This window comes from Hydra viridissima, unplaced genomic scaffold, assembly GCF_058129835.1.
Source record: "Hydra viridissima isolate aposymbiotic clone 2 unplaced genomic scaffold, HvirCarnegie_v1 scaffold_15, whole genome shotgun sequence".
Classification (NCBI taxonomy): Eukaryota; Metazoa; Cnidaria; class Hydrozoa; order Anthoathecata; family Hydridae; genus Hydra; species Hydra viridissima.
In genome coordinates, this window is record NW_028324314.1 from 8842501 (window position 1) to 8864987 (window position 22487).

General features: G+C 30.3%; 1 protein-coding gene across 2 annotated transcripts; it reads right to left on the reverse strand.

The window, feature by feature from the left end:
* Positions 1 to 15797: 15797 nt before the first annotated feature.
* LOC149878534 (uncharacterized) lies at positions 15798 to 20296 on the reverse strand. Of its 2 annotated transcripts, none has more exons than XR_016447614.1 (3): positions 19184 to 20287; positions 17784 to 18746; positions 15798 to 17557 (listed from the first exon to the last, which is right to left on the reverse strand). XR_016447614.1 is itself a non-coding variant. In XM_090072925.1 (3 exons), the coding sequence occupies exons 2-3, from the start codon at positions 19560 to 19562 to the stop codon at positions 18739 to 18741; spliced, it is 387 nt and encodes a 128-aa protein (XP_089929051.1). In that variant the 5' UTR covers positions 19563 to 19567; positions 20171 to 20296; the 3' UTR covers positions 18607 to 18738. The 2 variants fall into 2 exon arrangements, 1 of the variants encoding a protein (XP_089929051.1); XM_090072925.1 differs by lacking the exon at positions 15798 to 17557 and having other exon boundaries at positions 18607 to 18746; positions 19184 to 19567; positions 20171 to 20296.
* Positions 20297 to 22487: the final 2191 nt, after the last annotated feature.

Below are 22487 nucleotides of genomic sequence, written 5' to 3' on the forward strand. Positions count from 1 at the left end.
ATATACTGTCTTATTCTCTCTTTTGATGACGGATTATTGAATAGAAGGTTGTTATTGAATTAAAAAGACAATATTTTAAAAGCCAAATTATAATTAATCAACTGTTCATTGTGTTTCATCTCTAAGTCGCATTTGTGGTGTCAAGAAACTTTATGATTTTTTTTTTTTTCTTTTTTTGAAAAATGGATATAAAATTCTTGGAAATTAAATTTGATATCATTGAACTTAATAAGTTTACTGGTAAAACTTTTTGCGCTTGTCAAGAATCATTTTTTAAAGTTAAATTTGATATTTAGGGGAAAATGTTATGAGTTAAAAATGGAAACGGAGAATCGTGGCGTGGAACGAAATACTCTTATTGTTCACTTGTTAAATGCGGCTTTTATTAATTAAATCTCAAGTGACCTATCTCTATTAACTTTTTATATAAATTTTAAATCGATTATTGTTAAATCTATTCTAATATAAAACATACCTCGAAACAAATTACTCTCGAAGAAAAAAGAAAAACCATACGCTCATCAAATCATCCTATTGGGGGTAGAACATACAATAACGAGATTTGTGTAAGCTTTTCATTAACCGGTGGAGTCTTAAGTTGAGCATCAGAGCCATAGGCGATATTACATAACTCAGAGCCGCTCCTTGCACGCAAGAATTAGTAGAAAAGTATTTCAACACACTGCAAAGAGAATTCAACGAAGCAGGTATCAACAAAAACACATCATGCCATTTGTGAAATTTTGATGACATTTTGATGAACAAAAAACATTTATAAAGATGAAAATTGCATCAATGCCGCTGATAATCATCTTGCTTCATACATTGTTTTTAAATCAAAAAAATGTCTGTATAGAGATTGGTGCTTAAGTGGTTCAGACGATCTCGTATACGACTTATCTCCATCCAGACCCAAATATCAACGCTCGTAGGGCCAGTGCCGGCTACGCCAGTTCTGGCGATCCATTTACGGGCCATTAAAGTTCTAATAATGGCATGCTGGAGCCGATATGAGCCATTGTTATAACGTGAAAGATTCACCAGAGCTGGTTTGCCAGATTGAAACTGCCATGTGGTCCGTTTGAGGCATGCCAGTCCTGGTTATCCAAAAGCGGGCCGATATATTTACACAGATGGCACGTCAGAGCTTGCTAGCCACAACTGGACCACTTCTCTAAAACATAACTGAATAGCGTTTACGGCAATTTTTTTGAAGCAAGTTTCGGACTCTCAAGATGGCGACGGAAACAACGAACGCTTATGCGAAAATTATAAAATTGATTATAACCCCTTCGTACACGGGCACATGGAATGTGATTAAAAATTTTTTTTTTAAATAAAAATAATGTACTAGGCCTCCTTAACTACACGAAGGTAGGACTGGTGTGCACTAATGTACGCATTGTGTTTCAATTATTATTTTGCTTAAGCTTCATAGTAAAAAATAAACATGACGAAGTGTGTACGTTTGTACACATTGTGTACGAAGGGGATAATGAAGTTTTACATCTTGAGTTCAAATATTGATAAATATGTAAAGTTTCAAATAAAAAAAACTGTTTTTTTTGTTTATCAAAGCATTTTTTCGCAAAAATATTTACATAAATTTCAAATATAAATATATAATATTTGGTTAACAAAACATATTCTTACAATAATTTGTTGCATGTTACCTTTTCTTTTTTTTGTTTTTTAGAATAAATATGATAAAATAAGGTACAAGTTCTCAGTAAGACTAAGTATAATTTTTATTTTTAGTTTGTTTAAATTTATTTTGTTAAATAGCAGGGAAGAAAAAGTCAAAGTTTTAAATTTAGACCAAAGAAACCTAGTTATTATATAGATCTAAAATGATAATTGCTAACCAACTTACAACTGTTGGAAGCTGCCAACATAATAAATTATTATATGATTGTGCAGAAATCTTAAATTTCAAATAATAGTAAGTATAACAGTATATAATATTAATAAAAAAGTATAGTAGATGATTTAAACATTCCTTTATTTAGATGTGTATTATATAATACGTTATGAAAAAATTTAAGGTCTTCTTACATGCATTTATATCTTAAACTAGAAGGGGTTATTGTTAAACTTTAATTTATATTATTAATTATCAACATTTATAATAATAATTAACATTTAAATAATTATTACTATTAACATTTTAACTATTAATTATTTTGATATTTTTGTATAATAATTTATATTATATATTATAATAATGTCATATTTTATATCATATATATTATTAATAATTTACTTTATACATAATATAACAATTAACTCAAAAATAATACGTTTTTGTTAACAAATTCTTCTTTGTAAGATTTATAAATAGAATTTGTTTGTTGAATTTGGTTTTATTTTGATGAAACAATTTATATTCATTTTGTTTTAAATTTACAAATCGAAAAGAGTGATTTAACTTATTGGTATTTTCTCTATTCCATTAATAAGGAACATTTAAATGGCAGGCTTTAATAATTTAATTAAAATAAATTAATAATCTAAAACTTTGGCTCTGGATTTGGCTCTGGTGAATCTATGAGCTTGCATAAGACCTTTTAGCATTTGCAAGTGGTGGCCCGCTGAAATGCCAGACCTTGCAATGGCTAGCCAGCCCTGGGCCATAATTAAGCCAATGTGCATGGCGGCACTGCGCCAAGTCTGGCAAGCCAGGCCCGATCCTGTTCCGCAGCCAGAACTGGACCATTGTCGGGCCATATATACGTTGCTACTTGAGGAGTCAAAAGGAATTGGATATTGGATGCAGGGAAACTATTAGCGATTGGAACAAGTTTTACAGAAATGTGGCAGTAGATTACTTTTTGAATAATCCTGTACAATTAGGCGGCCCTGGCTGTGTTGTAGAGATTGACCAATTTCTTTTTGCTTGCCGCAAATGCAATAGTGGCAGAATTGTGGAGGGCCAATGGATATTTGGGGGTTACGAGCCAACAACAAAAGAAGGTTTTTTAATCCCCGTAGCTTAACGTGATGCAGCTCTTTTTCCGATTATACATTGATGGATAAGGCCAGGCAAGGAAATTTGGAGTGATATGTGGGGTGCTCATAACACTCTTGGAGTACAAGGCTTTCAGCATACTACGGTGAACCACTTGCTTCACTTTTTAGATCAGGCAACAAACGTGATAACCAATCAAGTTAAAGCAATGTGGTATTGCAGCAAAGCAAAGTTTAAAGCAATGTTTGGAACACATAGAGACATGATTCCTAACAATCTCAACGAATTCATGTGGATGCAGAGGTTTAAAGAGCATTGGTTTTTTCACTTTTGGGATCAAACTGCTGCTAACTAGCCAATAAATTAGGTGTTCGTAAAACAATTTGATTAACACAACTCATTTGTTGGTTTATATATTTCTTTATATATTGTAATGAATAAATTTAGTAGCTTTTCAGTTAATGTTTTGATTTAATCCATTTTTTTGTTCTTTGTGTTTCTTAAAGCTTGTAAAAACCAGGTAAATAGTTTCAGCGGTTTGAATTAATAGTTTTAAAACTATCATTAAAAAGTTTCAAAATGGACTTAAAAGCAGCGTCGTTTTTAACGGAAAAATGGAATATTCAAATGTACTTTTTCTTTGTCAAAAATGAAAATGAATATCATTTTTTTCCGTTTCAGACAAAGATCTTCCAGAATCTGCAAAAAAAGAGAGGGGTGCGAAACCAGACCAGCCCCCAACATCTAGCATCAGCATAAGTCACATAGCATTTGTTTCAAAGTCACCTCCAAAGTCAACTCGCCTGCAAACAACCTTAAATATTGTAGAAACTCCGTCTATTCATATGGAAATTCAAAAAGAGATTGAACAATAATTACAATCTTCCCAATCGCTGGCAGCGGCTTACAACAAATATTTCGCATCCAACATGTCGACACAAAAAAACGAAAAAATGTCGACATGCCAAGGTTCAAAGGGGAGTGTCTCAACAAATCTGAAATACTCGAGAGATTGAAAGATGTTTAAAGCAAAAAAAACTAAAATACAACTTAAGCTCAGCTTTAATGACGAGCAGCAAATAAACTATGAAACAACAGCGACTCCTACAATAAAAACAGCTGCAAACCAAGTCAAGTGTAAAATGTGCCGTAAAGTTTTAGGCAAAGCTTCAACAAGCCAAAATATGAAACGGTACCTGTGTGAAAATCCAAAATGCAAGGTTTGGCTTTGTTAAACATGCAACCCAAAATGAAATGTAAAAGGCGCTAAGTTTTATTACACCAAAAAGTACCGCACAAGTGACACCTCAACTCAACCTCTAGTTACTCTCAACGACTCAACATCACAAGAATAAAAAGTTTTTTTTTGTTGTTGTTTTTTTAATTGTTATTATTAGTTGCTATTTTTTGTTTAGTTAAGTGTTGTTTTAATTACACATAAATTTGCTTATTTCATTCTCCCCGAAAATGAGCGTAGAATTTAACTTTTCAATTAAATAAAGATTTTTAAAAAACTTAAAACTTTATATTTTATTTGTATATAGGGGAGACCGGGGCCAGTTGCCTATACTCTCAGGGTAAGTTGGCACACTATAAAGAGACAAGTTTAGCAACTTTAAGGATCTATTTCAAGCGCATCTTTTTTATGAAAACTCTTGATAATTTTTACCCAACAATATTTTTTGACATCAACTTTTATTGCCCTTAAGTCGATCGAATAGACTTTCCCTCTTTAAAAAAAGCATCAAGCAGCATTTTTTGTAACATTTTTAGAATTTACTCAAAGCTTTTTTTAGAACTTACTCAAAGTTTAAGCTTAAAGTTTTCTACACCTTTAAAAAAAAAAGCTAAAATCCTTTATCCCGTAAAAAAAAAGTTATTCAAAGTTCTTAGCTATTTCATTTGACCCTATTTTACTCTATTTTACTCTAAGTTGTGTATATCAAAAAACAATTATTTACTTACAACTTTTAAATAATAACTAAGATACCTAACTACAATAAGTTTGTTAATATTTAACAGATTTATTTTATTTAGGCATTTAGTTTAAAGTTATAAAGTAATATATTTAATTTTAATAAACTATTTTTTATTTTAAGATGATTTAAAGTAAAAAATAATTTATCAAAATTAAAAATATTACTTTATAACTTTTAAAGAATAACTAGATACCTAATTAGAATAAAAAAATTATTTTCCCCAAATATTTATGATAAAATATAAAGTTTATCATATGTTAAATTAGGACTTTTTTTGTTACGTAAGGCTTTGTTAGGCCAACACCACGGAATGTAGTGGGGAAAATATTTATGTATATTTACTTGCGATATTTTTGTTTTTGGATTGAGATTTAAAAAAAAACAACTAATGCTATTGCGATTAAGAGCGATATTTTTAAATCAAATGGTTTTATAGTTTAAAAAACTCAGTGCCTGATCGCAAATGTTTTCCAAAAACCGTTAACATCAAAAATAAATCCGCATACATCTGAAAATTATATATTTATTAACTTGATAGTAATAATTTTTCTGCAACCCAGCGATTGAATGAGCCTTTCAATGTTGGTGAAGCAGATTATTATGACTGTGACTTATTGAAGTTCTTCATGGCATGCTTGGATTTTCTCGGATACTTGCAAGTCGAGTCCACCACTTGAACTTGATTTAAGCTGTTATGATCCGCAATGCCAACTCAACTTTGGTAAGATTTTCTAATCGTACCAACAATATTTCCGAAAAAACATTTTCTCAAAAAGATTTCAATAAAGCCAGATGTAAAAAATGCAAATAAACGGTTAAAGTAATTTTTATAAAAAAAAATGATGACCAAAAAGACTGTGGAGGTTGTCAAAGCTCTTCATGAGGGAATATCAGTATCTGAGATTGTTCACGATCTCAAGGTAATCAGAAAGACTTTTAATGATATTAAGAAGAGACTTGAGCTTCTAAGGACCACGGAAAAGAAGTCTGGAAGAGTCAGACTTATTTCTACTGTTAACCGTTGTTTTGTCAGCAAGAAAAAGATCCGGACTATCCCAGCAAAGACATTTAAAAACGTAGCCTGAGATCTTGGGGTAAGTGTTTTTCTGTCAGAAAGGCTGTGAAGGAAGCTGGTCTTTAGCTAGGACAAAACGATTTATGCTCACTGAAAACCTAAAGGGCTTGAAAATGAAGATCAGATCTATCCTTATCAAGAAGAGCCTTGTATCTTATTTGCGGATGAAAAGTGTTTCACAGTGATTCTGGTCTCAAACTCCCGTAATGATTGATTTATCTCATCTTCAAAGGTTTGAGATATTCCAGACAAGGTCAATTTTGCACCTTAGACAAAGCATCCTTCACAGATCATGATTTTTGGTAGGTCAGTTCCAATGTTAAGAAAATGCCATTAGTATTTCTACCTTCTGAGTTGAAATAGGGTGCCAAAGACCGTGCTAATTTACTTTTTGAAACCAAATTGCTTTATCTTATTTAAGAAGTTCTAAGGCAGATTAAATTAAACTTGTCTGTTTCATAAGTTTCAATCTTTATCTAATAGTACAAACTTCGTAAAGTTTTTAATTCAACTAATCCACTTTAAATAAAATTAAAAGCGTAATGTTGTGCATAATGAGTCAGGGGGAGGTAAAATGACGCTGATCACATTTGCTATGATGGCAGATTCACATTTTTTCGTTATGTAGATTCATTAAGTGCAATTTTGTTTTAATGAAATTTAGTGTTAAGAAAAATATCAAGAGTTTCTTTGAAATAAAAAATGTGAAGAGAAAGGCCATCTTCTCAAGCCTTGGCAATTTACCAATTACAAGTTTTGAAGGATTGTTGCTATATTTTTGAAACCAAATTGCTTTATCTTATTTAAGAAGTTCTAAGGCAGATTAAATTAAACTTGTCTGTTTCATAAGTTTCAATCTTTATCTAATAGTACAAACTTCGTAAAGTTTTTAATTCAACTAATCCACTTTAAATAAAATTAAAAGCGTAATGTTGTGCATAATGAGTCAGGGGGAGGTAAAATGACGCTGATCACATTTGCTATGATGGCAGATTCACATTTTTTCGTTATGTAGATTCATTAAGTGCAATTTTGTTTTAATGAAATTTAGTGTTAAGAAAAATATCAAGAGTTTCTTTGAAATAAAAAATGTGAAGAGAAAGGCCATCTTCTCAAGCCTTGGCAATTTACCAATTACAAGTTTTGAAGGATTGTTGCTATATTTTTTATTTGCTGTCTTTCGTCACACGGTATCTTAAAATTGCCTAACTTTGCAGAACCGTTGGTAAATTTGTAAAACGAAATGTCAACGATGTTTTACTCTCTTGCCGCTAAAAATTTGAACTACCAATGCAAATCACTTTAGAACCCGACGGTTTGTTTCAGTGTCAATACAAAACTCATATGAAATAGTTTTATAAACGCGATTTCTGGCAACACGAGTCGTTTTGTCTAAACCTGAAAATAGAAAACAAAAATTATTTTTTGCAGCTTTTATCTGTGCAGCAGATCATAATTGAACTCAAAAGTGAATAAACTGCTTAAAGTGTTTATTATGGCATAGGTTTAAAGTATACTAAGTGTTTAACCTACTATCGATAAAAAAAATTAAAGTTTAACAATCTTGTAAATAAATTACTTTTTTGGTAGAAATTGGGGTAACTTTTCACAAATATTTTACATAAGCAGAGTTATTTTTACATGTTCAGCTTTGACTAGTTTCTTGTGTAACTCAAGGTCAAAATCAGACCACATACAGAGGACGACATATCCAAATGCGAAGAAGTAAAATCTAATAAGTAAAAATCTACAAATCTTGAAAATGTAAAATCTAAAAAGCTGATACAAGAGTAAGTTGCTGCAAAATATAGTGTTAGTCAAAGAATAATACAAATTTGGATTAGCTCTTTGATATTTGTGTTTGAAGACATTTTTGAGATTAGAGGCTGAATACCAACTTTTTTCAGTTGATAGAGTAGCTTTCAAAAGAAACAAGAGGATTGATTATGAGCGACAGAAACTCATCTCAAAGGGAAGTTGGTTAAGCAGAATCTCACACAGCATAGTCAGTCAGGTCATTTAAAGAAACTTGCAATTCATCTAAAGCTGAGATAAACTTGTTATTATTTTATAAGAAATACTTTAAATACACTCAAATTAAAAACCCATTATTTATAAACTGCACTTTCTTTCTAGAAAATACTGGAAAATAACCAATAAAGAATCTTCTTAGAGACTGCAACTTAATTAAACTTCCCATGTTTGCTATGGAATTAGTTAAATATAAATGTTCGTCAAACTTAGGTGGAGCTCTTGTAAATACATTACAACATGATATTAAACTTATCTCGAGAAAAGATATTCACATCAATTACATCTTGATTGCTAAAGCACCAGTAAAAATAGTTAATGAAGATAAAGATTTAGAAAAAAAATCAACTTATTTGCTTTGATATGGATAGCAAACTTGATCAGACCACTCGAACTTCTTGCATAATTAACTTACCTAAAGGGGAATTCCTCAAAAAATCTATTTAATGTGAACATCACCTCACAATTATTTATGAAGATGGAAAATCTTCTGGAACCTACTCGGCTCAAAGAATAGTTTTTATTATTTGCGCTACTGGTTTAGTACTTGAAAAAAACGTTCCGTATTTTACAAGAACTTAACAGTATTGAAAGTATTCAGGCAGTTCTTCTTGCTGATACTGCTACCAATATTAACCCAATAAGTGGTTTTGCGGTAAAATTTAAAGAGTTGTTAAGTAGAAAATTGCACCTTATTGGATATGCACTACACTAAAACAACTTCTTTAAAAGCCCTTTTTAAAAATCTAGATAGTATTGGACTAGGAAACTTCAGCGGCCTTCTTAGCAAAAGATGTTCTAAAAATGTTTAGTATCAAGTTTTGTTCGTTGTCACAAATCCAATATTTGTTGAGTATATTGCAGAAGAAATAGTGAAAGAGCTTAGTAGCAACGAAAGACTTTTATTTGAGTAGCCGTCCATTTGTCAGCAACTTTATCAGACCCTATTCTTTTTTATTTGAGTAATTTCAAAGGAATAGGGTCAGGTGAAGTTACTGATAAGTGGGCTGCTAACAAAATTGGCCTACTCAACCATATAATGTGATTTAGCTATTTTAACTCTAGCTATTTTTATTCTCTGTTTACATACAAGAGACAATAAAATAAGCCAGTCTTTAAAAACACTAGTCTAATATTATTAAGGTTAGTGTTTCAGCAGGGTTAGAAAAAAAGACATCACCTAAGCAGCACGGCTCTCCTCGTCTTCTTTTATATGCTATTGTTCGATTAAATATTCTACTTTTTAATAATGTAATGTGTATTGTGAAACGGAACATTAAAAGCAATGCATTCTGTCGAAGACCTGGGGTCACTACTATAAAACTCATTCCGATCGGAATTCACGACCATTTCATCTGAAGCCCGCTGAAATGAGCGGATTGTTACAATAAACATATTTTTTCGTAATTTCCGCTAATTTCAGCGTAAAAACCCAATAAAATTTTACGCGATCTTTGTGTAGCGGAAATCGTAATTCCGATAATTTGAGCTAGCTTTTTTTTTTAAAACAGTTTCTTGTTTTGAAAACAAAAACAGAAATCAAATTCAATTTCTAACATTTCTCATTGACAACATTAGAATAATAAGTTCTACATTTCATTTTTCACTCTCCACCTCGACAACAGATAATCAACAATAGGTAAGAAATTTAAAATATGAATTTGGGCATGAATAAATTTCTTACTTTTTTCAGACCAAACTCTATTTTCATATGAATTTCTCCACAAATATCAAACACCAAGGTTATCATTGAATATTATTTGCAAAAAAAGAGACTATTAAGGTTAGTGTCACTAATAATGAAAAAAACTGCTTTGCCAATTACAAATACTTTTATCTAGATCTCTTTAGATTACAGTAGAACACACTGAATTTGAATGTAAAAACTCAGAATCTAATTCTAGAATAGTTGTACTATATTCTATAGAACTATTTGAGTCTAATGTCAAAAACAATCTCATCCAGTGGTATTAGCTTTTGACTCCACATACTACTTTTGTTAGAATCTATCACCTTCTTTGTAGTCACTTGTTTGATGTTGTCCCAGAAGTCCTACATAGTTAAATAATACATTTTAAGTTTGTAACATTTTACAACATTGATTACATCCTGTACTATGATATTGCATTATTGCAGTATTTTGCACCGTCTAGGAACCATTTACACCTTGGGCTATAGGTCACTTTTACTATATTAAAATATTGTCAGGTAACTAAAACTGATGCCTGGCAATTTTTATTTTAGTAAAAATGACACAAATTTGCCAACTTACAAAATGTGTAAATGGCATCTAGGGGTCAACATAGACAGGTGATACTAAAGCAATACTTTTTATAAAGTAAGATTATCAAGGATATGATAACCACTACTTTCTCTCTCCTACAAAACTTACACTAAATGATTAAAAAGAGAACTAAACTTTTCATGAGACAACAAATAAAGTTGTTCGATTGGTCAGAGCAAGCTTGATTATTACTTTAATTTCTCCTAAAAAAAAAATTTAAATAAATGGAATCGAATTGTTCAATTTTAGTTTGCTAGAACAACTTTTAGGATGTTTTTTGATGCTTTTTAAAGGTATTTATTGTTATTTATAGAGTAGTAGAAGTGGCGAAGGCTTCCTTTTAAGGGTTTATAATAGATTGCATTCAGGACCAATACATTTTGTCTGGTCAAAATGGATCCTGCTTCTAACAAACCAAACTAACATCTAATGTGAATAAAACTTGGTAATCTAATTTTAAACTAGGTTTAGAATACTTTTGGAAATGTAAGAAATTATTACATGTCTTAGGTAGAAGATGTTTGGAATGGGGAGTCCATTTCCAACTGCTTTAGAATAGATGACCTCAGATGCCCAGGTTTTTTTTCAAGATTGGTAACCTTTGGTGTTTTTGAGCCATCTGTGACATTTCACCAAATTTTCTCATTAAAACATCTTTGAATTGTTTAATCCTGTCTGCAAAATTTTTATGACCAAACTCAATGACACTCGAGCTATGTAGGCGTCTTTTTTCTGCCCCTTGGATAAAAAACATTAAAGCACATTAAATATAATGAACTAAGTATGAGAATAGTATTATGTATAGGGTCAACACAAACAGGCAACAATAACAATAAAGAATAACTTTGATGTAATGTGATGAAAATTATTTAACATGGCATAATAATTTCACTACTTTAAAATTGCTATTTAATTGTGGCTGTGTGTCTGTCTTTGTTATGCCTTAGAAAAAAATTTTTTTTTAATGTTATAGACATACCACAAAGGCAATAATTATGTCATAGAACTTCTCTATGACATAATTATTTAATAAAACATTGATTAGCTGGCCTTGTAAATTGATAAAGAACGTCTTAAAACTCCTAAAGCATTTGAACGTAGGACTGTGCTAGCTAGTTACACAGAATGATTCATAACTGGAAATAACTATGTTTATTTAAGATAAGGATATTGGGTTTACTTACAATTCTTTTTTGAAATTTGTTTTTCTTGTGGCATTTAGCTGAAAGTTTTCACAACTGTCCATGATGTAAACAAAACAAAATGAAAATAAAAACAATGGATTAATTAGATAATATCTTTTTGTTTTTTTTTTTATGAATCCGCTAGTATATTCGTCGGAAAGTTTTTACGATACGAAAAAAAATGTTTATAGTAGAGGCAATTAGGGATTATCGGGTTTACGCCAATTTTGTCGAATCCGATGAAATTCATCGGGTTTACGATTCTTTTAATTCCGATCGGAATGAGTTTTATAGTAGTGACCCCTGGGGTCACTACTATAAAACTCATTCCGATCGGAATTCACGACCATTTCATCTGAAACCCGCTGAAATGAGCGGATTGTTACAATAAACATATTTTTTCGTAATTTCCGCTAATTTCAGCGTAAAAACCCAATTAAAATTTACGCGATCTTTGTGTAGCGGAAATCGTAATTCCGATAATTTGAGCTAGCTTTTTTTTAACAGTTTCTTGTTTTGAAAACAAAAACAGAAATCAAACTCAATCTCTAACGTTTCTCATTGACAAAATTAGAATAATAAGTTCCACATTTCATTTTTCACTGTCCACCTCGACAACAGATAATCAACAGTGGGTAAGAAATTTAAAATATGAATTTGGGCATGAATAAATTTCTTACTTTTTTCAGACCAAACTCTATTTTCATATGAATTTCTCCACAAATATCAAACACCAAGGTTATCATTGAATATTATTTGCAAAAAAAGAGACTATTAAGGTTAGTGTCACTAATAATGAAAGAAACTGCTTTGCCAATTACAAATACTTTTATCTAGATTTCTTTATATTGCAGTAGAACACAGAGAATTTGAATATAAAAACTCAGAATTTAATTCTAGAATAGTTGCACTATATTCTATAGAACTATTTGAGTCTAATGTCAAAAACAATCTCATCCAGTGGTATTAGCTTTTGACTCCCCATAATACTTTTGTTAGAATCTGTCACCTTCTTTTTAGTCATTTGTTGATGTTGTCCCAGAAGTCCTACATAGTTAAATAATACATTTTAAGTTTGTAACATTTTAAAATATTAATTACATCCTGTACTATGATATTGCATTATTGCAGTATTTTGCACTATCTATATTAGGAGCCATTTACAACTTGGGCTATAGGTCACTTTTACTATATTAAAATATTGTCAGGTAACTAAAACTGATGCCTGGCAATTTTTATTTTAGTAAAAATGACACAAATTTGCCAACTTACAAAATGTGTAAATGGCATCTAGGGGTCAACATAGACAGGTGATACTAAAGCAATACTTTTTATAAAGTAAGATTATCAAGGATATGATAACCACTACTTTCTCTCTCCTACAAAACTTACACTAAATGATTAAAAAGAGAACTAAACTTTTCATGAGACAACAAATAAAGTTGTTCGATTGGTCAGAGCAAGCTTGATTATTACTTTAATTTCTCCTAAAAAAAAAATTTAAATAAATGGAATCGAATTGTTCAATTTTAGTTTGCTAGAACAACTTTTAGGATGTTTTTTGATGCTTTTTAAAGGTATTTATTGTTATTTATAGAGTAGTAGAAGTGGCGAAGGCTTCCTTTTAAGGGTTTATAATAGATTGCATTCAGGACCAATACATTTTGTCTGGTCAAAATGGATCCTGCTTCTAACAAACCAAACTAACATCTAATGTGAATAAAACTTGGTAATCTAATTTTAAACTAGGTTTAGAATACTTTTGGAAATGTAAGAAATTATTACATGTCTTAGGTAGAAGATGTTTGGAATGGGGAGTCCATTTCCAACTGCTTTAGAATAGATGACCTCAGATGCCCAGGTTTTTTTTCAAGATTGGTAACCTTTGGTGTTTTTGAGCCATCTGTGACATTTCACCAAATTTTCTCATTAAAACATCTTTGAATTGTTTAATCCTGTCTGCAAAATTTTTATGACCAAACTCAATGACACTCGAGCTATGTAGGCGTCTTTTTTCTGCCCCTTGGATAAAAAACATTAAAGCACATTAAATATAATGAACTAAGTATGAGAATAGTATTATGTATAGGGTCAACACAAACAGTCAACAATAACAATAAAGAATAACTTTGATGTAATGTGATGAAAATTATTTAACATGACATAATAATTTCACTACTTTAAAATTACTGATTAATTGTGGCTGTGTGTCTGTCTTTATTATGCCTTAGGAAAAAAAATTTTTTTAATTGGAAGTTCTATGACATAATTATTGCATTTGTGGTATGTCTATAACATAGGAAAAATACAGTGAAAAAATTACTTATAACTATTTAATTGTTAAATCGTTTAATAAAACATTGATTAGCTGGCCTTGTAAATTGATAAAGAACGTCTTAAAACTCCTAAAACATGTGAACGTAGGACTGTGGTAGTTGCACAGAAAGATTCATAATTGGAAATAAGTATGATATATATTTAAGATAAGGATATTGGGTTTACTCACATTTCTTTTTTGAAACTTGTTTTTCTTGTGGCATTTAGTTGAAAGTTTGCACAACTGTCCATAATATAAACAAAACAAAATGTAAAAAAACAATGGATTAATTAGATAATATCTTTTTGTTTTTCATGAATCCGCTAATATTTTCGTCGGAAAGTTTTTACGATACGAAAAAAAATGTTTATAGTAGAGGCAATTAGGGATTATCGGGTTTACGCCAATTTTGTCGAATCCGAAGAAATTCATCGGGTTTACGATTTTTTCAATTCCGATCGGAATGAGTTTTATAGTAGTGACCCCTGAAAGAATCTATATGCAATGGTCAAAGATGATGGCTACAAGATACGAAGTCATGGTTTTCAATTAATACTGACTCTTAGAGACTCTTCTTTTTAACTTATTTAATTGACTTAAATATTATTATTATTAAGATTATTATTCTTTTAAATACAATCGCATCACAGTATTGATTACAATTTTTTATTTACATTATAAACATGCCTAGTCTGCAAGATAAATTGAAAAAAATTCTTAAAATAGATGTTAATGCCAATCACTAGTAATAGTTGATTCACCTTAATGCTCCAGAACTGTTAAATGAAAGCATCGTATCGAAAGCATCCACTTACTGTATCGAAAGCATCCACTTACATTTACGGGTCTGAGAATTGACGCAGCTGCATCTTGACAAAATTGTTTAGCAGAAAGATGCGTAAAACATATATCACAAAAAGATACTATGCCTGTTCATATGATGATATTTGGAATAAATTCAAAGAGCTACTAGTTTAGATAAACAACATTTTATATAAATTTAGAATCATAGATGATAAAAATAGCGTGTAGAAAAAAACAAACATATTCTCACAAAGAAAACTTTAATTTCCGCGAATATCGCTTTTTAAAGCGTTTTTTGTATATCTTTTTATATAATTTAAAGCGTTTTTCGTATAACTTTTTATATAATTTAAAATGTTTTTTAAATAATCTTTAAAACTAAATCCGCAGCTAAAAAATCACTGAAATTTTGGGAGGTAAAATCTAAGAAAACGTCTCTAAAGCATTTAATGTAAAAAAGATGCCTTGCACAGAAGGATATAAAGGAAAAAGAAGATTTCAGAGACTCATTATGTACATACGAGATCACTTGGTTTTTTTAATAAAACTCTAAAGACCAAATCATGTTGTATTAGATAGTTTAGTGCTTCACTGTCTCATTTTGCCCCTCATTATATATATATATATATATATATATATATATATATATATATATATATATATATATATATATATATAGTCGTAATGACACTTCCTATAACGCTTATTTAACTCTTTAAATAAAAGAATTTTAATATATCTTAAAGAAGCTTTGCTCTTTGGAAAAAACTTTTTTTTTTCAATTAAATTTTGAGTAAAGAATTTCAGTTAAAAGTATAAAGCTTTCGCTCCTTTATTCGGATTAAACTCGGTTATTGCACGCTGTCGATCATCTATTTGCACATTCTCCTCAATTCTCACTTTACACATTTTCCTCAATATATTTATAATAAATTGATTTTGATCAACATGTTTTGGAAAGCATGCTCCTCTCAAATAAACTGTTACTTTTACCCTTTTTGTGTTGAAGTTCATTATATCAAACGAGCGCAAAGTGATCCAGATTAAGTTAAAAGCTTCACAAATTACCTAACTGTTATATACATGTACATTAAACATATACATCAAAATAGGGGTTTTTGGGGTCAAGGAATTCAAATTAGGAACTTAAAATCGTTTTCACATGCACTAATTATCTGTATAACGCATATGTACAAGAATAAACAAATCAGAATATTAACATCTTTTCACAATTTATATAACTAACAAGTTCAGTACTTCTGGAGGCAAAGTTCTTCCTTGATGACTCCTGTTTTACAAATGAAATGCTTGAGATTTTTGGATCCGATCAAACCAAAAGGTAGTGCATCTGGTCTTTCATACTTTAATTCTTGATACTTTTGCTGTGTGGTGCAACCTTGCATTTTGGATTTGCTTGTTTAGACTTTCATGAGTTTCCTTAGAGTATTGAGCAATCAGCAAATCAAATTGCTTTGAAATGGAGCAACCATGTATCAGAGTTTTCTGGACACTGTGTGGCATTATATACCAAACATATTTATTAACTATAATTTTAGCTGTATCAGTACAGTAAACTTTAAATTGATCAGTATTGATATGGTACCCAAATGATATTGTAATAAGGACAATGTGCATTCTCTTTACAAATTCTGCATCAACCCTGTTATTTCAGAAAAAATCTCAGAGTTCTCAAATGCTCTTCTTGAAGTATTTCCATTATTGCTGTTACCAAAGCCTACTTTGGGCTGGTTAACAATGAGACTCAACTTTTTTTAAAGCTTGATTTGATAAAATTCTTCGTTAAAATTACAGAAAGCTTCTTTTTTCAGTTCTAGCTTGAAACTTCTAATTTTCCCTTTTATAACCTAAATATAAGATGAACTCCAAAAATTTTAACCAAGAGTGCGAATTTGACATACCTAGTTTAAGGAATTTCTCATTTACAGGCTTTTTTAACAGAATCTATATCATTCATCTCTTTGGGCTTAGAACCACACACATTACAAGACTGAGTTGACTTTGTGTCAGTCAATCAATTTATTACTTTCCAATTAAACATGGTCATTTGAATTTTAAAAGTAACCTTAACAGTTATTACTGTTCCAGCGATATTAAAATCTCCTGAGAAGGGTTTTAAGTGGCTAATTTGAGTTTGAAGATCAGTTTCTTTTTCTTTACACAATGCTGGTATCTTTTTTTTTTTTTTTTTTTTTGTATTGCAGATGAAGAGGTCTACAAAAGTGGCAAATAGAACATTTAAAATTTTTCCAAAAGTCAAAGCTTTCAACTTTAAACAGAAGAGGTACAATTGTTGTGCTAAACAGGCATCTTCTTGCTTTGACTCTTCAGTTAACTTATGGCTATCAATTTTTTACTTGTACATACTTTGACTTCAAGGTCCATCAAACCAAATTTTCACATATAAAATTCTGCTCATCTCAACTTACACTTAAATCAATCATATTTATAATCCTAGTAACTTTATGATTGAGAATACTTTTTAATGAGCATTTTTCTGTCATTTCAGTAAAATGAACACCTTCAGGATAATACTTCAGCTTTTTTTTCCAAGCTTATTTAGACTAGGACATATTTTTACATTGTGAGAAAGGGTTGAGTTTCTCAACATTTGGTTTTGTAAATCACTTAAATCAGCTTGCGTTTTTAGAGCAAGAGCCTCCTCCAGTTTCACAGTTGTTTAAGCCAAGGTATTAATACTTCTTCTCATCTGAGCTACATCAACACATTTAGAAGTTCTTTTCAAAATGTAAGCTGAATCTTTTTATTCTGATGCTTTAGCACTCTTTGACGCAGCAAGGGATAGAGCTACATGGTGTTCATGAGCTAAGTCTTCAATCTTTGCTCTTTTACTTCTTTCACAAAGATTTCCTCATTCGTTAATTGGTCTTCCTGGTCTAGGATGAGAAGACACACCGTAATCAATGAAATATTTTCCTAGTCAACTACTTTCATACTTTAAAATTTTTTCATAGTTTCTTCAATAATTCTTAAGCTTATTTTTCACTTCAAGAAATAAAAATCTGTTTAATTCTTTTCAGTTCGGCTGAAAAAGTTCATCTTTTAGAATTATTTAGGAAGTTTTAATAAATTCGATAAGAATTTCTGGAAGTGCTTTCTTACTTGCTTCAAACTCGCGAATTTCAAAAAATAGATTCAATCTTTTCACTTCATTTTTAAAGCTTAATTTCTTTATCACTAAATATTATTATGATGAAACATAAGAAGATTCTCTAATTTTCAAAACAAGAAGTAGACTATGTATCATTACACTCACGTCCGAAAACTGTTTTTAAATCGAAATGGGAGAGGCGGATGTTGCATTTGACAAAACTATGCAAGGAGCATAAGGTAGCAGCGAAGGGGTTTATTTGGTAATAGTTTAGCGGTTTTGTTTCACTAAAGTTAAACGTGGAACAACTTAAAACTTTTTTTGCCTTGCACATTTTTAAAATTGTGCATTAAAATTTTAGTTTTCAAAAGAAAAATTCAAAAGAACTTGTTTTTTAAATCTAAAAATAAAAAGCAAATAAATTTTTAATATCTAAGTACTCAGTATGTTAAAAAAAAAAGTTTTGTAAGGAGATGGAAAATATAATACAGTTTTGTAAGGAAGTGGAAAATAAGGTTGCTTACAAGATAAACATACCTTAATTTTTCATAATTTTATGGTGTTGAATTTAACTTTTTATAGAGATATCCCTTTAAAATTACACGTTAACAATATCTATAGAATTATTTAATGCTAATTTTAGACCAAATGCTAAAGTAGTTTCATTTAACATTTTAAGTCTAAAAATGATAAACCTTTCACTTTTTTTTTCGGACTTTTTATCGTTTTTAGATTAATCTAGGTCATTGTGGAGCGTAAGAATTATTTTTAGTTTGATCAAAAACTTCACCTTTCCACTGCAAGCATTTCCATCAAAACAGCTCAATACCACTGTTTTCTTTTAAATACTATTTTCTTATCTGCACTAATTATATTACATTCTAAATGACCTACATAAAACGATGGTTTACTATTTATCTTGGAGAAGAAAGAGGAGCAGCGAATGTTCTCCATAGAAGATTACGACTAAAACGCTGAAAAAAAAAATATATATATATCGCAAATTATACGTTGGAAATAATCTCAAACAATTACGTTACAGTGACGTTAAACTTTTAACTACCACGTGAAAATATTACGTTGCGTATTTTTGACAAAGAATTTTGCTACTTGTTTTGAAAACTTTTTTTTGCAGTAATAAAAGTTACATATTCGAAAGACAATTAAAAGTTTGAGATCACTTTACATTTTTGCTGACCGATCGAAAGAAATAGCTAGCAAAATATCGTTTACATTTCGTTTGGTATTTCACACAACTGATTACTTTGCTCAATTAAAAGAAGCACAGTATTTTATTATCTGTCCCAGGGGGGCATGTATCGTCCGCACGACGTCCGTTAGACGTCCGTAAAACGTCGTGCGGGTGATGCATACCCACTGGGTTATTATCATTTAATGAATTTTTACTTACATTCCTCGTGATGATCATTTGCTGTTGACATAATGCATTCGTAACTGGAAGGTGGATTTTCAGGAATTCCAGGTGTTGAATTCGCTGCAGAGATATAACAATTCTGATACACTTGTGCCTCTCCAGAGGGTGTCTCTTCTATTTTATTAGTTGACGCGTAGTAAAGTTTTACTTGATGCAATTGCAGAGCTTCAGATTTGATGGCTACAAATATACATAGATGACTGACTAGAGATGCAATCCCAATTGATAAAACAATAGCCCCGGTAACCAAAGTGTTGTTTATTAAGACAGCTCCAAGTATGATGAGCACAACTCCAGCCGCAAAGACTGACAGCTCAATAAAAAGTAATAAAACGCAGCAGACTTTCGATAGCATTATCGCTTTGTTTGAACATAAAAAAAATTAAGGAGTAAAATAAATGAACACGGCAGAAAAAGAAAAGAAATGAAAGAGTTTCCTCATCATATCATTTGTAAGCTAAATATCTGTACTTTTGAAAAAACATCAGATCATCAATATCAGATGAGATCTCGGTTTTCTGAGCTTTATAGAGGAAGGCTTTTGTTGTTGTTATTGATACTTAATATTTAAAGCGTCTCTTTTGATTATTCTCTTCAGTTATTGTGGACTTTAAATATATATGTGTAAATCATTTGCCAAGAACAAAACTGAGCAGCTCAAAGTATTATTGTGGACTTTAAATATATATGTGTAAATCATTTGCCAAGAACAAAACTTAGCAGCTCAAAGTATTATATTAAAACCATATTTTTTTGCGTGTCGGTTTTAATCAAAATATATTTGATCTTATTGAACAACTTTATTTTCTGTTTCATAGTTTTTTTGTTGGTGTTAAATAATTTGACTTGCTATAAAAAATCAATCTTTAACTCCGTATTTCGATTCAATAAATAAGTACTCCGATTCTATATAATAGTTATTAAAAAGTAGACCAATTTTTCCCTATCAAAATTATTACTTACAATCTACAGCTTCAAAGATTTTTTCTCAAAATTGCTAAAAACTTTCAATCTTCATTACATAAAGCGCACGCCGTAAAACTTTTTTTGAAAACTCTATGTAAATACCCAGAGGAAAAGATTAATATTAAAAAGCTTTTTTTTTTTACTCAAATTATGAAAATATCAATGGCAAGTATATAATGAGTCAAATTATAAGAACTTCAATAGAAATAAATGAACAAATGCATCGGCTAAATTATTCAACATTTTACTGATTCCATTTAATTAAGATGAAATCCTTTAACAAAAAGAGCTGAAAAGAATTAAGCCAATTTAAATTAATAGTATCATTAAACATACTTATGCATTGAACATTCTCCCCCTCCATCCTTCAACTATTTTAAAAGATTTAACTTAGCTATGAACTAAATAAAAAATTGTTGTCAATTCATTCTTTTTGTTACAACAACTTTTTAATTACTTTAATAGTTTTTGCTGATCTTCTGGCTTTTTCTAAGGAAACATTTTGTTAATAAAACGTTATTGGGGAGAATGAAGCTATCTTTCGTGTTTTTTCTTTTACTTTGGGTTAAAAAAATTCTTGCTTAAACGTTTACTTGAAAGAAATACCATACCTAATTAAGCAATTAATTCCATTCCACATTTAGATCAACGTTTAATTATATCAGTAACTTTATGATCGTGTTGAAAAAGAAGAAAAAATGAAAGAGAAAGAGAAGAAAAAATGAGAATTTTCTTAAGATTGACTTCATTTCATGTCCTTTTTTCACTTTCTTGTTTCTTTGTTCCCCCAATAAAGTTATGCTTCAAACCACTATCAGTATCAACAAATATCAAACGAGTGTTTTTCAGAGATTGAAGAGACATTGGCGCTTCTTGTAATTGTATCGAGATCAAATTCGAATGGTATCCAAGTGTCTGAAATTTTATTCTAATTTGTTAAAATACCACCAATTCTTTCGTAAATTGCAAAAGCTATATTGCTTGAATTAGCAAATATTTGATTACGACAGCCACAGAAGCCGTCAAAACAAAAAGAGTAACAAACATTCTGGCATTTTTGTTAAAATGCTAAAAAGTTAAGATATCATAAAGTCCAGATGTTCGAATTATCATTTGACTCGATGAGAATTATCATTTGTCTCAATGTGAAGAACCGTGAAACCTTGAATTAAAAATGAAGCCGATTATGTAAGAAGGTAGTAAAAAAAGGTACGATCACGACATTTTTTGTAACAGACTAGTCAATATTTAGCTTTAACTTAAAAATGAATATTTTAAATTGAGTGGAAAGTTCTCAAATATTAAGTTATGAGTACTGCCTTGTCTATTCCTGTAAAATTATTTGCAGCTAATCTTAGTCCTCGTTTTTCACTGTTCAAAACAGTGTTTGCATACTTACCCTCTGTACGTATTGCTTAATCTCTTCAAGGCGTAACTATTGAGTTTTAGCATTGATTTTAGGCATTGCTTAAAAATGAATGTAAAAATAATATATCAGAATATGCCAATTTAATTATCTATTAATATTTACTGTAAAACTATACTCACTTTTAATCGATATCGGAATAAAATTTACTAGTGTTGTTGTTAAGTTTTTTTAGGTGTTCCTTAGTTTTTTCGGGCAGACCTCTTAAGCCAATTTTACATATGATACTTTTTAAGTTCTGTTAAGCTCGTTTAGAGTTGTTGTAAAACTTGATTTTAGCCACCAGCTTTCTGGTGGGATGTGTGTATTCGAGGTACCTCAGCAAAAATTTGTTAAAAACGAGTTTTTTGACCTACACGCATTAAGTATTTTGCAGAATTGTACGGTAAAATACAGAAAATAATCAAGCTCGTTACGAAATATCTTAGGGAAGTTTATTTGATGTTTAAAGAACTGCCATTCTCACCGCAAAATGATAAGACGATGACAAATATTCATATCTTTAATACAAAGTTTATGAATTTTAAATATAAAGTTAAGACAAGCAAAACTGTTATTTAAAGATTTTAATCTAAAAAAATGTATGCGACAGTTTTTCATATGCCGCCCGAAAAACAAGACTTCTTGGTTAAAAATATTGATTTCCTGGTTTTTATGGCTTTAATATATTTAATGCATATGCATATGGCAAATGCTCTCAAAAGTAAACTTTTCCCATTTCTTTATCTATCAAAATAAGGGGGATTTTAAGATGTTAAAAAAACAGAGATAATGCAAGTTTTTATCTTAATAGTAATTTTTCATAAGCATCAAGCAACTTGAAATAGTAAGATTTTTTGAACTTTACTTTAATTTCCAGACCTTCAAATTATGTCAGAAGGAAAACCT